At 52.6% G+C, this 16,507-nt stretch overlaps 1 protein-coding gene across 11 annotated transcripts in view; it reads left to right on the forward strand.

Annotated features, from left to right (window-relative positions):
* Window positions 1–16,507, forward strand: part of CUX1 (cut like homeobox 1) — a 352,520-nt gene that overhangs the window by 250,086 nt on the left and 85,927 nt on the right. For all 11 annotated transcript variants that reach the window (XM_032328405.1, XM_032328410.1, XM_032328406.1 and 8 more), the window contains exon 10: window positions 11,493–11,597. In XM_032328405.1, the coding sequence (XP_032184296.1) occupies window positions 11,493–11,597 (105 nt within the window). The remainder of the gene's footprint in view (window positions 1–11,492; window positions 11,598–16,507) is intronic.

Below are 16,507 nucleotides of genomic sequence, written 5' to 3' on the forward strand. Positions count from 1 at the left end.
CTAGAAGGATCCCCCTGGCGGAACATCAGAGAACAGTCGGGAGTGGAACGACTGGAAGCCAGGAGAGCAGCTGTCGTGCTACATCAGGGCAAGGATGACTCGGGGCCTGCAGCGAGGCAGTCCCCAGCAGAGAGAAGGCGGCGGCGACAGGGCAGGAGGAGGGGACGAAGGAGCCGCGCGCCCTGTGCAGGCGCAGCCAGACATCTGGTTCGGCCGCCTTTCCCATCAAGGGAAATCCCCAGGAGGAGCAATTTACTAGTTCATTGGCATATAACATTATTTTTGCACTAGGTTTATAGTCAGAATGTTCTACTGAGACCTGAAGCTGTTTTACGGCTACAGCACTTGTGTTTCTATTGTGCAAAAGTGGAAGAGCAGTCAGCGGCCGACAGCTCGGGGTCTCATTTGCACCTGTTCGTCAAACTTCAAGGCACTTGCCTTCATACTCACCGCCTTAATTGGTGGCCGTGATGATTCAGAGCTTTGAAGACCACGTGGTAAATAAGAAGCCCCGGCTTTGCGCCTTGCGACCGTGGAAAGCCACCTGGGGGCTTCGGCCACTCTGGCACTCGGGCAGCTGTACCCTCACCCGCGCACCTTTCCGATCAGCTCTGATGGGAGCTGCTGGCAGCACAGAGCCCTGGCCGGGGGCAGAAGAAGGTCCTTTTTGTGAGTGGCCCTCCTCCTGCTAACCTGCCTGATCTGACGGAGGAGGCTGCCCTAGTTGGGGGACCATCACCTTGAAGCACAGCTTCACCCCCGCCCCCCTGAGGAAAAGAGCCACAGGAACTCCCAGCAAGGCACGGTGCTTGCTTGGACCAAGGTTTCTGGGTTCCAGTGGGGAACAGCTGGCTTTGTATCCCAGATCTCCTACTTCCAAGCCATGTGGCCTGGAATGAACCCCTAGGCTCCTGGGGTGTTTCCCCATCTACAGAATGAGGGTGGTAATTCACACGTCTGAGAGAACACTGCTGAAAAAAACAAATCCACTGCATAAATTTTGAAGCTCTTAATCGGCTTTATTCAGCGATTCATGAATCGGGCAGCAGCCCATCCAGCAGACAGAAAGGAGCTCCGAGGACCTGTACAGAATGGAAGTCTTCTGTAGGCAGAAAGGGAAGGACGAGGGGCGCCTGCGGGGGGCTCAGTGGGTGAAGCCTCTGCCTTCGGCTCAGGTCATGATCTCAGGGTCCTGGGGTCGAGCCCCGAGTTGGGCTCTCTGCTCAGCGGGGAGCCTGCTTCCTCCTCTCTCTGCCTGCCTCTCTGCCTGCTTGTGATCTCTCTCTCTCTCTCTGTGTCAAATAAATAAATACAATATTAAAAAGAGAAGAGAAACGGGAAGGAGGAGGAAAGAGCTGATTGTCTCAGGCGGGTGCCTTCGTACAGGGGCCGGGAGGGCTCTCTCGGACAGATGACCTCACTAGCGCTGACCGGGAAATTCCAGATCGACGGGTTAAGGGTCCCTTTCCCGGGAGAGGCTGACTCTGCAATTAGGTTAGGTCTTCCGTCTCGGTTTGCCGACTTGGGGTTTGGCACAAGGGACTCCCATTTGGAGCCTGTTGTTTCTCTTTTAACAGTTGTTCCCTTTTGATCCGACTCTCAGACTAAGTGAGAGACGTGGTCAAAATTGAAGGCGTTACTGCCCTTCTCAGCCACCGCGCTGATCTTCTGTGTGATCTTCCCAGATCCCGGTGTTTTTTGTGGAATTCCTGTGGTGGTCACGGGGTCACGACTTCAGGCTCGCCGTTTCTTAGCAGAGTCGTTCTGACACTCCAGTCTTGAGATCATTCGCTTGACGGTTCGTGGCCTCGAGCCTGCATTTAAAGCTTTTGAGAGAATACAGCGCACCAAGGAGGTTATAGTGAATATTATAAGCGGGATTATTCCCAGTATCCAGAGCGCACTTTGGAGCCGTGGTCCCCAAGACCCAAACGATTCAAAATCAAATAAGTCAAAGAGCTATCCCGTTGGAAGAGTCCCCTTTGTAAGGCTGGAGGCCTGCCCAGTGTCTCTACGCACAAGAGTAGAGACACTTCTGCTTTCTCAGAAGTGTCAACCCAGGTGCAGTAAAGGGGTGTTCGTCCCAGCACAGGCCCTACCTTGTTCAGCCAGGAGAAGCAAGGCCTCTCCCTTCATCCCATCTCTGGCCAAAAACTACCTTGGCCAGAGACTCTAAGGGTCTTTATTGAGTGGCCGTTGCTTTGGCAATGGATCCCCCAGTGCTTTCAGGAGTTAAGGAGAAGTCCCTGGTCGTAACCTCATTGGCATTTACTGCTAACCTGGGAAGGAGGGCCTGGCCAGAGGAAGCCAATCCTAAATCACCAATGCCTCCCAGTAGGTAGGTCCTTTCTGACTCGAAACTCGGAGGCTGCAGTGATCCATCTCCATCTGCACACAGTTAGGGGCAAGTTGGATAACCCAAGAGCCCTTGCCCAGGCATACACCCGCCAGCCAGATTGGCACAGGCCCAGGTAGAATGGTAACCGCCACAGGCAAAGATGAGCCCTGTCCGGGCACAGAGCGTTCCCACTAAGGTGGCGCTGTTAATGGACAGGTGGGAGTTCTTTACGACAAATCCAGCAGTCTGAAAGGCAAAGGTTACCCAACTCCTAGCGGTGGCCTGGGAGATACAGATGTTGGTGTTGTCTTCCCGGGCTAACCCCAGAGTCAAGGAACAAAAGGGAACAAGAAAAGGTATCATGTTCAGTTCAAGTGTGAGGTCTTCGGCATCTTGGGGAGAAGCAGCCCAAGTCGATGTTAGCTGTCTCTTTTCCTAGTCATTCCATGCAGAAGGTCTCGGCGTTCAAACAAGACCAGCCGTCAGCTGGAGCCTCCTTGAGCAATGACATCTGTAGCCACTTCAGGTCCCTAGAGCCTGCCTGCCCTCTGGACAGTGAGGAGGACCTCGTCTCCTCCCTTCCAAGGAGATTCAAGGGCAGTCTTTGTTCCTCAGGAACCCAAATCAGAAGGGTAGGAGAGGGGCGCCTGGGTGGCTCAGTGGGTTAAAGCATCCGCCTTCAGCTCAGGTCATGATCTCAGGGTCCTGGGATCGAGCCCTGCATTGGGCTCTCTGCTCAGCGGGGAGCCTGCTTCCTCCTCTCTCTCTCTGCCTGCCTCTCTGCCTACTTGTGATCTCTGTCTATCGAATAAATAAATCAAATATTTTTTTAAAAAAAGGAGAAGAAGGGTGGGAGAAAATTGGAAGCGTGAGTTTCCAGAGTCGTGGCCAGATATGAGGAAACTAGAATAATTCAAGATCCAGTCCAGTTTATAGGTTTTATCCTAAAACTTCAAAGACAGTTACAGGATTTTCTTTCTGCAATCACCCCTATTCACTTTTTACTACAGAAAATCACAGTAGGAGTAATTTTATATTCAACTTGGCCTGATTATTTATATAAGTGCAGCAAGAACAGTGACTGACCATGTCAGCTCCTCTATGCTTTCAAAGCTGGCACCTTGTAAGCAAAGAACCAGGCCTTCTTCAATGGCCCCAGAAAGTCAGCCGTAGTTCCTTAAAGCTGTCTGGTCTATCCAAGTCTGCATTTCTCTCAAATAGGACCAGTAGGACAAACCCTTGGTAATATTCCCAATATTTCCAGCTGTGTCCTGTCATAAGGAGAACACATTTCTCATTGAAGTTACGCAAAAACTGACTATATTGCCGTGAAGAGAGTAGTTTCTGAGTTCTAGAGGGATCAGGTTGGGAGAAAAAGTAAATGTTCCATTTTTGTTTAAGAAAGTAAACATTGCCAAATCGCTGTTTGAAGCATCAGTGTTTCAAACGAGAAGCCGTAAGAATTATAGTTACCCTCCTCCGTTCATCCGTTTACTTGTTACTAACCCTCATTCTGCTTGAACCCAGTTGGGTTTTTTGGGTTGCTTTTTTGTTGGTTTGTTTTTCCCGTAAGTTCTGGGAATTCTCACCCAGTTCAGTTTAATGATCTTGGTTATCCAAAATTTGGACTTGTCACAGTCCTTTCCATGAAACCCCATGAAGACGAAGTACTTTTGTAGGGAAACTTTTGCAAAAGCATCTGAGTAAAACAGTAACTCTGTAAATGACATAGACTTTTTTTTTTTTTTTAAGATTTTATTTATTTATTTATTTATTTATTATTTGACAAGAGGATACAAGCAAGGTGGAAGCGGCAGGGAGAAGGAAAAGCAGGCTCCCACCAAGCAGAGAGCCTGACGTGAGGTGTGGCTCGATCCCCGGGGCCCTGGGATCACGACCTGAGCCGAAGGCAGACACTTAACTGACTGAGCCCCTCAGGTGCCCCAATGACAAAGACTTTAAAGTGTGCATTGTTAAAGATCTGCTGACAGTTCATTTGATAAGGAATTGTAGTCATTTCTGTGAGGGATGACATTTTAAGATAATGACTGGAATCATGACATAATACCAGGACAAATCAGATTCCTAGGAATTTCACACAATTTCTAAAAACACTTAATATAACTATACAAATGCAGCATAAAGAAGACTCAGTATACAGTTTCCCATGTGATTTAACAAACCAAATAAGCCGAGTTTCTTTTAACATCTCCCTTTTTATAAGGTGAGAGAACAAATCCTTTGAGATGTCCAAGGACCCCTCGGAAAAATCTCAAAGTTAGTTCAAAGTCAAAAAGACTTCATTTAGCACAGAAGTTTGTCAAAAAATGTCAAAGGATTTTAGAACACTTGGTCAAGTAGAATCATAGGTCACTGTGACACAATACTTACTCCTCTGTTTAACCATAGTGACAACTGAAGACCTTGAAGGCAAATTCGGGAAGTTAAATAGTTGTTTGGGAAAAAAAAAATCCTTAGCTCTTTTAGTAGAGAAGACCGCTTTCTTAAGAAATCAAAGACCTGGGGTGCCTGGGCGGCTCAGTGGGTTAAGCCTCTGCCTTGGGCTCAGGTCATGATCCCAGGGTCCTGGGATCAAGCCTGTGTCAGGTTCTCTGCTCAGCAGGGAGCCTGCTTCCTCCTCTCTCTCTGCCTGCCTCTCTGCCTACTTGTGATCTCTGTCTGTCAAATAAATGAATGAATGAGTGTATGTTTAAAAAAAAAAGAAATCAAAGACCTGATAAAGACCTGGGAAATTATTTTAACCAGACAAAAAATCTTTGTTTTCCGGGCAGGCTCCTTAAAAGGTAAAGAAGACCTTTTACAGTCTTTTATCAAGAGCAAACCAGTAGTTCCAGAAAACTCTGTCCTTCTCAAAGAGAGAACCAGGGCGCCTGGCTGGCTCAGTCAGTAGAGCACATGACTGTGAATCTGAGCGCCACGTTGGGTAAAGGGATTCCTTAAAAATAAGTAATTTTTTTAAAAAAGAAAAGAAAACCAAACTCTAATGTTGCACCAGATCAATTTTGAAGTTAAAAACCATTTAACATCAAAATATATTACATGTATTCTAATTTTAGCTAGCTTGACCACACGTGAAAGTTCTTTCCAAAGATCTCATTTCCACAAGTTTACAACTTTTCTTCTTTTACATTCAGGTTTTGCCCCGTTTCTTCCTCTTACCCATTCTGAAGTAAATAGCCTCACTTTAAGGCAAAATCGTTTTCTTTTCCCTCAACGCATATGCCTCTCCAGTCCTCACACCTTCTTTGGCTGAAGACACCCATCTTACTTTCCTTGCATATGATGTTTCTTTTATTATTTCTAGTAGTTTCATTAACTATATTAGAATTTTTAGCCATTAGGAACCTTTAATATCTAGTGGGAACAAAGAAGTAAGTAAGTCTGAACTTTCACATCAGTGCCCTGTGGCTTGGCAAGTGTATAGATACGTTGTATAATTTCTAGAAACGTGGTTTCTCATAGTAAGTTTTCAGTGTGGCACAAAACGTGTCTTACTGGTTGACCCCAGTATCTTTAGTTCCTCTGTAAAGGGAAGCCCAAAGTGGATAAACCTGTATTCACTGATTAACTAGCCTTTTGCAATGCATCTTGCAATGAAACTGTTCTGGAATTTTAAAGCCTCTTGGAGACTTCTGCCTGCCAGTTAAACAGGTATCCCCATTGGGTTCGTTTGATTTGGGAGCCCTTGCTTTCAAGTATACTGCTTAAGTGATCTTCTCTAACTGGAATGTTCTTCCTGATGGCCATTTTAATTCTAGGTCGTTTTTTATAAGATTCTGCCATATTTGTAGATATTTAAAGGTTCTGAGACTCTAGTTCTTCGACATAAAATAAGCAGATGTACCAGTAGGTGATGGGCCCAACTCTTGGGCATGTCGACGATGATGATATGATGATTACTGTTTTAGCTAAGGCTTTGGGTCTCGGGGAGCCAAACTAATATCTGAAAAGGGATATAGGCCTCTGGGTTGGGAGGTGTGTGGTGTGTTTTAGGGTGTACCTGATCGCATGGAGATTTTCTTAAGGTTGGCAGGTGACCTAGTATCTCTCTAACCACGTCCTAATTTGCCCTAACTTGGGGGTCTTAGAGCTAGGTGGATCTAAACAGGGACTCTGGTCACCGGCACAAGGCCAGCTTGGGACACAGGGCAGAGGGACTCATCTCTGGCCTGTAGTAGGCCTTCCTGATCTCTCTTCTATAACATCACTGAAGTGGGGTGACCTCTGGGGTTCTGGCTGTTCTCTGGGGTCGTGTGTGGGTTTGATTTGGAAAGAGGACCACGAGGTGGCTGTGTGCTTTCCAGAGCAACGGAGCCTGTCCCTTTGGAAGGCTCATTTGTTGGCCTCGCTAGCCTACCCTCTCTTTTAGCTCTCCTTCCAGAGTACAGGGCCTTGTGGAGAGCAGGCCGGGGGGTCATCCCCCAGGAGAGTGTGCCTTCTTCTCGAAATTGTCCAAATGTGGTGTTACTTGTACCTTGAGTATGGTAGCCAGAAAAATGGCCCCCAGAGATGCCACCTCCTTACCCCGGGACTTGCAAATACGTTAGTGTCCCTGGCAGAGGCTAAGGATCTTAACAGCTGACCTTGAGGTGGGGAGACGACCCGGGAGCGTGTGAGTGGACCTCGTGTAACCACAGGGTCCTCAGACGCAGAAGAGCCCGCATCAGAGCGGTGAGCCGGCTTTGAAGGTGGACGGAGGGGCCGTGCACCAGGGAATGTGGGTGGCCTCCAGGAGCCGGAAATGACAGGAAAACAGATTCTCCCCCAGAGCCTCAGATGGGAGTGCAGCCCTGCCCACACCGCAATCCTAGCCTAGTGAGACCCACTGCAGACTCGACTTCCGGAAGTATCAGATAATTAATGTGTGTTGTTAAAATCCACTAAACCTGTAGACATTTGTTCCCACAGCTTTAGCGAAATCATAGAAGGAGGGCTTGCCTGCTAATGGACTCGTGTTCCCAGCCAGTTCCCACCTCTGGGAAGCCCTGGTTTTACCTGGAGGCTCAGCCCATTGCCAACTCATGGGCTCACTCATCACTGGTGGCCCCCTGCCTGGGCTTTCATGGCCACACATACAGAAGGGGACAAGACACAAAGACCAGGGCCGAGCTGGGCAGAAGCTGGGATCAGATACCCACACCCACCATTTAAAACCAGGGACTGCACCTGAAATGGGTAAACTGGGAAGAGTCTGGATTCCATCAGGACTCAAGCCTGGTTCTGGGGAGAGCGAAAACACGCCTCCCTGACAATGCCTGACCACAGCCCCCTGCGTGGGCCCGGGCCCTGCGCCTCACGCCAGCCTGTGACGGGCCTCACCGGCCTTCCCCCGGGCCTTCGCCCGCCCCGCCAGCTGCAGCTGCCTGAGGCTCGAGCCTTTGCCTGCGCTCCCTGGCCCACCGCACCGTGCCTCCTCCATATTTTATGAATCAGATTTTTCAGACTTTAAGGTCTGGAAATAGCTGTCAGCATCCTATGTCGGCCTTCTAATGTGTTCTCCTTCAGGGGCTGAGTTGAGGGAAAGATTCCTTCCTGCCCTTCCTGGAGCCCTTGGGGAGCCCTGAGGAGGCAGGTGGAGGCCAGGAGGTCCCCGTGGGCCTCGTTTTCAGATGAGGACACCCCCTGGACCCACAGTTCAGGCTCCCCTTCCCGAGATAACAAACTGTGCCTTGGGCCAGCCAGTGTCACACGCGTGGGACTCAGCACTGCTTTTCGGAGCTTGACTGACGGAGGACTTCGTACACCAAAGTGCTGCTGGCTGCTTCCTGCCTGCCCGCCGACCGCTGGAGCCCTGCCGAGGCCTCTGGTCATCTTTCCCGAAGAAGTCTTCCATCTTGACATGAGGAAGGAGCAATGACCACCCGAGGCAGCGCCTAGCAGGGGCCTTAATAGTCCACATGACTGGACACCTGTCCCCCTGTGGTGGGCGCTGTCGGGCCCTGGACTCCCGGTACCTCCTTGGGCCTCAGTAGGCCCGTGAGGCCTCACGCGGCAGCTGGGCTGCGTCTGCGCTTCTGGTCAGGGCTCCCGCCAAAGGCAGGCAGTGTCCCCGCTCGTCGGGTGCTCTCCTGCTTCACTTTTCCCCGGGCTGCCAGCACCGACTCTGGCTTCCCAGGGAAGTACAGAAAGTCAGCAGCAGCCCTGGGGCAGCGCCAGCCGCCAGCCAGAACCCTGGCCTCGGGCCTCCCAGGCTTGGCCTCCGCGAGGGGCAGGGAGGGGCGAGGGAGCCCGCCCCGCGGAAAGGAGGAGATGGCTGTCTCCTGGCGTTCCTGGTCAGAAAACTCCAGAGCCGCCCGCCTGCCGTCACTCATGCCTGTTCTTCGAAACACAACTCCGTCTGGTGGGACTGTGGTCCCCAGGAAGCCAGGAGGCCCTCTGCGCACGAGTGACAGCACGGGGTGGACCCAGCACAGCACCCCTTCTTTTTTTCCTGCCTCAGCTGCCAACGATGAGACTAAATTTACAACCGTAGGAACTAATTCCCCCCCAGCTGCCTACCGGCGTCTGCTCCCGGCCCTTCAAACCACTTTTAGTTTTGATCCTCTCTGTGCCTGTTCAGCCGCACAGATGACCTCAACTCCTTTTCTTTCGTGTGCTTTTATTTTATTTTATTTTAAAGATTTTATTTATTTGACAGAGATCACTAGTAGGCAGAGAGGCAGGCAGGGGGTGGGGGGGAAGCAGGCTTCCCACTGAACAGAGAGCCCAATGCGGGGCTCGATCCCAGGACCCCGAGATCACGACCCGAGCCAAAGGCAGAGGCTTTACCCACTGAGCCACCCAGGCACCCCATCATGTGCTTTTATTTTTATAAAAGCATCCCCTCGGGCATGAACCCTAAACAGGTTGCACAGATCCTAACCAATCAAAAAGTTGCACCGAAGTCACCAGGTTAAGCCCAATGTGGTAGAAGGCTGCGACCACCATGGATAGGCTGCAAGAGTGACTCCCAATGTGAACTTGGAAACTGAGTCAAGTGCTGAAGCTCCAGAGAATTCCCGCCAGCCGAGGAGAAAATCCTCAACAGCCGGATCCTGTGTCCCCTGAGCTGGGCCGACACAGCGAAATGCCCGTATGAGAGCCTTGCCATGTAGCCCCTGCCTGGGCCTGCCCGCGCTCCGGTGTTTCTGGAACCGCGCCAAGCCGGCATCGCCAGGCGGGGCAGGGTGGCTGCACAGCCTCGTTGGCTGCCACTGAAACAGCTTCTCCACCAGGCTAAGAAATCTTCTTGCCTGTCCAAGAGGCGAGAAATATGTCAAATACACCTCATTCCTGGCAGAGCTCTGGAGGTTTTATGCCCAACGGCTTCGCCGACTAGAAAGAGAAGAGTAAACTTTTCAGTAATAATGACACGATTATCAGAAAACCTTGGAAAGGGAATCACCCCTGCCCCCGTCGCCACGCTGGTCGCCTTGCCACCTCGCCGGGCGGGCCGTTCCAGATTGGTTTTGGAGCGGAGGGTGGGAGGCAGCCCTGTGAGCAGGGACAGGCCTGGCCTGAATTAGACGGAGCGAAGTTCCAAGCGCCCCTGGGGAAGCAGGGTGGACGGCCACCAGCAGCGCCCAGGGCAGAAGTAACCACTGTTAGAAATATCCTAATTTGCTGGCTTGCAGAGATAGACTCGCAGAACAGCCTTGCAGCCGAACAGCTGAAGGCTGCCAAAGCCATTCCTCGGCCAGCTAGATTGATCTAGAAGGACCTGGGCAGGCTCAATTCCAGTTTCTCCTCTCTGGTCCTTTCTTAGCAATTAGCCCACACACACTGTCGCGCTGCAAAGTAAAACACACGGCATGGGTGCCTGATGGCTCAGTCAGCTGAGAGTCTGCGTTCGGCTCAGGTCATGATCTCGGGGTCCTGGGATTGAGCCCCACATCAGGCTCTCTGCTCAGCAGGGAAATCTACCTCTCCCTCTCCCACTCCCCCTGCTTGTGCTCTCTCTCTCTCTGCCAAATAAATAACATCTTTCTAAAAGAAAAAAAAAAAAAAAAAGGAAGACACACGACCTAGCGCTGCTCAGCCAGAACCTTCTCGTTCTTTTCTCCCTGCATAGTGCGAGCCCGGTGGGTAGAGCAGCCTGTGACTTCTGGTCCACGCACCCAGTGCCATCATCCGCCCCCCGCCCCCGTCCCCGAGTTTCATCTCCATCATAACTGTAAAAGCAGGACAAGCCTGGTCGTAAATAAGTCCTGTGCGCTCCCGTGGACCCTGATCACCGCGGGTCCCTGAGAAGCTGACCAAGTGACTGCGTTCCCATTCCGGGGGTGGGGAGGGTAGAACAGAAGAAGCTTGGTGGGCACAGGTCACTTGCCCCCGCTGCTCAATCCGCAGCACCACAATGCCCTCCCAGCCACGGGCACCGGCGTGTCCCCGTCCAGTGGGAAATCCTGCACTGCCGTCAATTGCATTGGTTTTCTCGTCCGGGAACGACAGCGCCGGTGGCAGAAGCTGCCCCCCCTTTTCTCCTCGGCCCCCTTCCTGCGGTGGGCTCCGCACTCCCTCGCCCCCAGCGGGCCCGGCCGCGCTCCCGGCTCAGGCCCCTAGGTGGGCCGGGCAGGCTGCACGTGCCCTCGTCCGCGTCGGAAAACGCTGTCGGGCGAAGGGTTAAACGCGCCAGGCTAAGCCCGGCCCTCGCAGATGAGGCGGCCTTTCCACCCCGTACGTTCATGGAAATACTTGCTGAAGGAAAACAACCACAACATTGTGCACGTCTTCAGGAAGAGAATGGCCAAAGTGTCTTTAATTCACTGTTTACCCGTGAGAATTACTCCCAGGAGTAATCCTGCAATAAAATCTTCTTGGTCTATGAGAATAGAAAGAAATTGAATCAAAAGACTCTATTTCCACTCGTATTTATTCAGTCTGGGAAATTCAGTGGGCCGGAGCATTAGTATCAGCAGGGGATTCCTTGCTCCTAGCGTTAAATTACTGTCATAATCGCTCAATTATTTCTTCCTTGTACTGTTTAAAATAAAAATCCATCACATTCTATGTTTTTTTTCGCGCATTTATTAGGTTGAGTGTTTAGGAAAATCAATTATAGTCAGTCAGGCATGAATTGATGAATGTTCTTGTAATAATTGTCAGTTGTTAAACCGAATGTACTTTCTCTTCTCACACTTTTCATTTCCTTCAGAGGGCAGAGGTGGCCCAGAGAGAGGCGGAGACTTTGAGGGAGCAGCTCTCGTCGGCCAACCACTCTCTCCAGCTGGCCTCACAGATCCAGAAGGCGCCGGACGTGGTGCGTAGCCCAGCCGCACGGGGACTCTGGCCGCCGAGCCTCCACCCCTCTGTGTTCTAGCTGCTTGCTTGCTTCTCGACGGGCTTTCTCGGGAGGATATTCTCACCAACGCTGCTGTGTTGGACGGGAATGCTTCAGGCGTTCTGGGGATGGAACACGTACGGGTCAGAGGAAGAGCTTTGCCGGTTGGGCTTCGAGCTCAGTGGTCAGCGTGTCCCCCGCCCGGCATGAAGGCCAAGTTGGAGGCCGAGGCGGGGGATTCCCCTCACCAAAGAGAGGGCCTTCCTGGCTAGGCCTGTTCAGAGACAGCCGCTGCCAGAGGTTGGGTGTGTGAGGCAGGGGCCTTGCCAGAATTACACCGGGAAATTGGGAGGTTGGGTCTCGCCTTCAGTGTGTCCTTCCGGCCTGAGAAAACAGTTGTGGACGAGCAGGGCAGGCCAGAGAGGGAATAAAGTGGTCGTGGGCTCCCAAGCGCGTGTAGTAGCATACGCACTCCAAGTCCCAGCGTTCGGAAGGAGTGAGGCACACATCTTATTCCTTTTCCTGAGATGAATACAGATTGCTCTTAGACAGAAACTTCCCAGCTCGAACGAGGCAGCCTTGACTTTGAGATTCCAGGCTCCTGCCTTGAGCGCCGAGCGGTGATGGAGGGCAGCGTGGTGTTGAGACCTGGATGTCAGAGCCAGGCCCCTGGGGTCAGACCCCAGCGCTGCATGACTTGCGACAAGTAGCCTGACTTTCCCCAGGCCTGAGTTTCATCATGTGTGTTGTAAGAGTTCTGGAAATCCTTATAAACAAAGCGCTTAGAGCAAGGCCTGACCTAAAATCACAGTCACTCAGAACCTCAGCACTGACTCACTGCGGTTGGCCTCACCATCTCTGATCCAGGAGCCCCGGGTTCAAAACTCAACTCGTACCCTGTTTGCTGACAGACCTCAGGTAGCCAAACTTGGGCGGCCTCAGTTTCCTGTGAACAGAGCAGGCGTCAGTGGCTCCCAGGGCCCTCCTGCTCCCGAGGCCTGTGGTGGGTGAGTTGTGTTTGTGGGTGTCCTTTCCTTTAGCAGAGGCCTGCTGTGTGGACAGTGGGAGAGCAAGGGAGCAGGGAGGGGCAGGCCCTTCCAGAGGGGGCACGGTCTCACCAGGAGACCCGCTCACACATCGCTTAGACATCCACTCTTCCGCGTAACCCGTGAGGCAGGCATTTCCTTTCTTCACCTACATGATGAAGTGAAAGTTCCAGAATGTAAACCTGTGGGCCCAGAAGGCTCGGCCCCAGTGGCCCAGCCAGGACTCGAGCAGGACTTCTTAAAACGATTCCCCGGGAGAGAATCCGAAGCAGAGTTTTAGTGTGAGGACCCCTTTTTAAGAACGGATTTTTCATTTCCTTTCCTTAAGTTGACATTCCATTTTAAAAATAATTAGTCAATTAACATTCCAGAGAACATGATTTAAGGGGTTCAAGTGCAGAGGAAAGATTTCCATTTAAGGAGCCATCACAACTTCGTGGACTCCGATCTTCATTTTACCTGAAACGTCCCCTTGGCTCTGTCACTGTCCCTTTACCCACACGTGCCTGCACGGGACCCGGCGCCATGGCCAGGGCAGCAAGAAGCCCCCGAGGAAGGAGTTGGTCTGGCTGCTCTCCCGGCCTCTGTGGTCGCCTGGGCTTCCCGAGAGAAAGCCGTCCATCCTCGTGTGTCTGCATGGGGCTCCCGAGCTAAATGTTTCTGATTGAGAGGATTTCTGGCACCATCCAAGACGGCAGCAACCAGAGCATCTCAGAAGGAAATGAATGTTTTTACAGGTAGAGTAAGTTGTGGGTCCTCGAGGCGCTTAAACACTTCATCACGGGCTAAGTGCCGTGTTTACGTGGCTCGGGTTCAGTCGTCCGAGAGCGGCCCTGCCAGGCCTCCCCGCGCCCCGACCGAGGCCCGCGCTCCCAGTAGCTCCAGCTCGAGCTCCAGCCAGCCGCGGAGCAAACACAGCAGACAAGGCCAGTGGGAAAATGTCTGTTGGGCTTGGCTGGCAGGACGCGGCAGGGAAACAGTGGAGGCCATAGATGGAGCAAAAGCCAAAGCCGATCCGTTGGGTGTCTGAACGGACTCACCGGTCGTGGAACGCGAGCCGCCTCGCGGTGCGCTCTTGCGCTGCGGTGGGGGCCGCGCTGGGGCTTGATCTGGTTGTCTCATTTATGTCTTGAGACAACACGGTCATTAGAGGTGGGTTTTGTTATCCTCGTGTGACAAATAAAGAAACAGGCTCAGAGAAGTTAAGTCATTTACCTGAGGTCACACAGCTCGACCGTGATCAAGCTGGAGTTTGAGCCTAAGTCGTCCTCCATGACGCACTCCTCTCCCCTCCGTCGAGCTGCTCGCCTTCGCGTGCGGTCAGTGAGACAGGACGTAAGCAGGTCCTTCGTCAAGTACTTACGGCAGGCCGCCCCTTGAACCGAAACAAACCAGAATATTAGGAAACACGCCTGTGTGTCAGGCGACCCTACCAGGTGAATCCTCCGGATGGAATCAGCCTGTCCGGCCACTTGGTGTTGGCAGAAACACAGAGGGTCAGTAAGAAAGTGAAACTGAGGTCCCCATGCCCTCCCCTTTCCCCGCCCGGGGTAAATGTAAGTCAGGTGTTAGCCGAGAGCCGGGCATCTCTCTCTGAGTCTGGGGTCCTAGGCGCACCATCATGTCATGTTGGGTTTTTTTTCCCGTCTCAAGTAGGGCTCTTGTGTCTCATCCATATTTGATACGGAAATGGCTGCAGGGTAAAAGAGATCGTTCCGTATCATTTCAGCCTGGGCGTGCTGGTCTCTGCTGGAGGGCTCAGACGCGCGCAGCTTGGGAGCGAGGGCAGGTGAACAGGGCTTAGGGGGACAAAGCTCAGTGAAGTCCTACATCAGTAACTTCTGTTTTAACATTCATTTTTCCCTTTGAACTCATCATCTTAAGGCCTGCCTTTTTAACCATGTTTTCAGACTCTACAGACAGTTTTCCCACATCCTCTCCTGGCCGCTGAGCCATCGCAGCTCCCACCCCCGAGACCTGGCACCCGGAAGCACGTAGGACCCCCTACAGGCCGTGGAAGCCTGGAGCCATGGGGATATCCCTGCTGGGACAGACTCTGGGGACTTGGTTCTGGTGCCCCCCAGGGGGAGTTAGTTCTGTTCCTTCCTTCAGAGGCTCATCCCAGCCAGAGTCCTGATGCTGAGCCTCAGGCTCCAGGGGAGGGCCCAGAGCCCATGTATTTTCTAAAGCCCCGGGGTGCTTCAGGTACAGCTGAATTGAGGCCCAGAGAGACACACGGGAGCCCGCGGTCCTGACCCTCTTTGAATCGTGTACATTTCACTTCCTGGCAGTGATCGCAGGAGCGTCTCCAGTGCCTGACGCTAACCTCCCCGCAGTTGTGCAGGGCACCCCTCTCAGCCCGCGTTCACTGCATCACACAACTTCCTTTCTAGCTTGCGCCCAGGGGCTGAGACCCACCTCCGCCCCCTCCACCCCCTGCCCCTTCATCGCCTCCTGGGCCCTTGTCTAGTTCTTATCTCCCGCGTGTCCTCGTGATGGGACAGCCAGGAAGTGAGCCCGTTTGGGCTTCGAGTAGAATGACCTTCTCTGTCTCATTTCCAAGGTCTTACTGCTTTGGGGAGGATGATCTCATCTCTTGGAGCTTATGTAAGACACAAATGACTTTGGCTATGTTATGAATGAGGAATCCGGCCTGGGTGCCTGAGAGTCCATTGACGTGCCCAAGGTCGCACGGGCAGAGTGGGGCCAGGCCAGTTTTGGGCCCTGGAGTTGAGCAGATGGCCCTCTGGTCCCCGTCCTGACTCCAGGCTCAGCATTGCTGGCTGCTGTTTCTACACATACCATTTGAACCACTTACCCTGGGATATTCAACTTGCACTTCCCCATTTAAACCCCCCAGATTCGGGGAGCTTGGGTGGCTCAGTGGCTAAGCATCTGCCTTCGGCTCAGGTCATGACCTGGGGTCCCGGGATTGAGCCCCACATCAGGCTCCCTGCTCAGTAGGAAGCCTGCTTCTCCCTCTCCCACTCCCCCTGCCTGTATTCCGCTCTCACTGTGTCTCTGTCAAATAAATAAAATCTTTCAAAATAAAATAAAAAAATCGGGCCCCTGGGTGGCTCAGTCAGCTAAGCGACTACCTTCAGATCAGGTCATGATCTTGGAGTCTCGGGATCAAGTCCCGCATCGGGCTCCCTGCTCAGCGGGGAGTCTGCTTCTCCCTCTGACCCTCTCCCTTCTCCTGCTCTCACTTTCTCTCTCTCTCAAGTAAATAAATAAAATCTTTTAAAAATAAATTAATTAAATTAAATTAAAACTAGGAAAATAAAGCCCCAGAGCCCCATTTGGGCTCCTGATGCAGACTCTCCCGGAGAGCACTTGAAACCATTATCATGGCTGGCATCCCTCAGGTTGGAAAATTGATAAATAAGTTAAAATGAGACAATGTGGCTCAGTGTTTGCACCCCATGAAACCAGCCTCCCTGATACCCTCTCATTGCATCCCCTCCGTGCCCCCCCCAGGCCCACTGCCACAAGTGTGGGCACCCCGGCCGCTCTCCTCAACGGCCGCCTTCAGGTGGCGAGGGGCTCGCCCCTTTCCGAGCTGTCCGCAGCATTGGTGACGCCCCCTCCTGTCCTGTCCCTGCTCTTGCAATCTCCGTGCCTCCCTAGTGCTCCCACCCCGACATGGAGCCCCTCTTCTTTTGACCAAGCCCCCCAGCCTTTCTGCCCCCTTTCCTCCTCCTCACGGCTCGCTTCCACGTGCTTCTCTCCCTGTCTTGGGCGCTAAGCCCTGGCACAGGCAGGAGGACCCGTCTCAGGTCCCCGTGGCTCCTGACCTGGGTCCCAGCCAGCGTTGCCGGGGACGGGGCTTCCCACACGCAC

This window comes from Mustela erminea, chromosome 20 (assembly GCF_009829155.1).
Source record: "Mustela erminea isolate mMusErm1 chromosome 20, mMusErm1.Pri, whole genome shotgun sequence".
Lineage (NCBI taxonomy): Eukaryota > Metazoa > Chordata > Mammalia > Carnivora > Mustelidae > Mustela > Mustela erminea.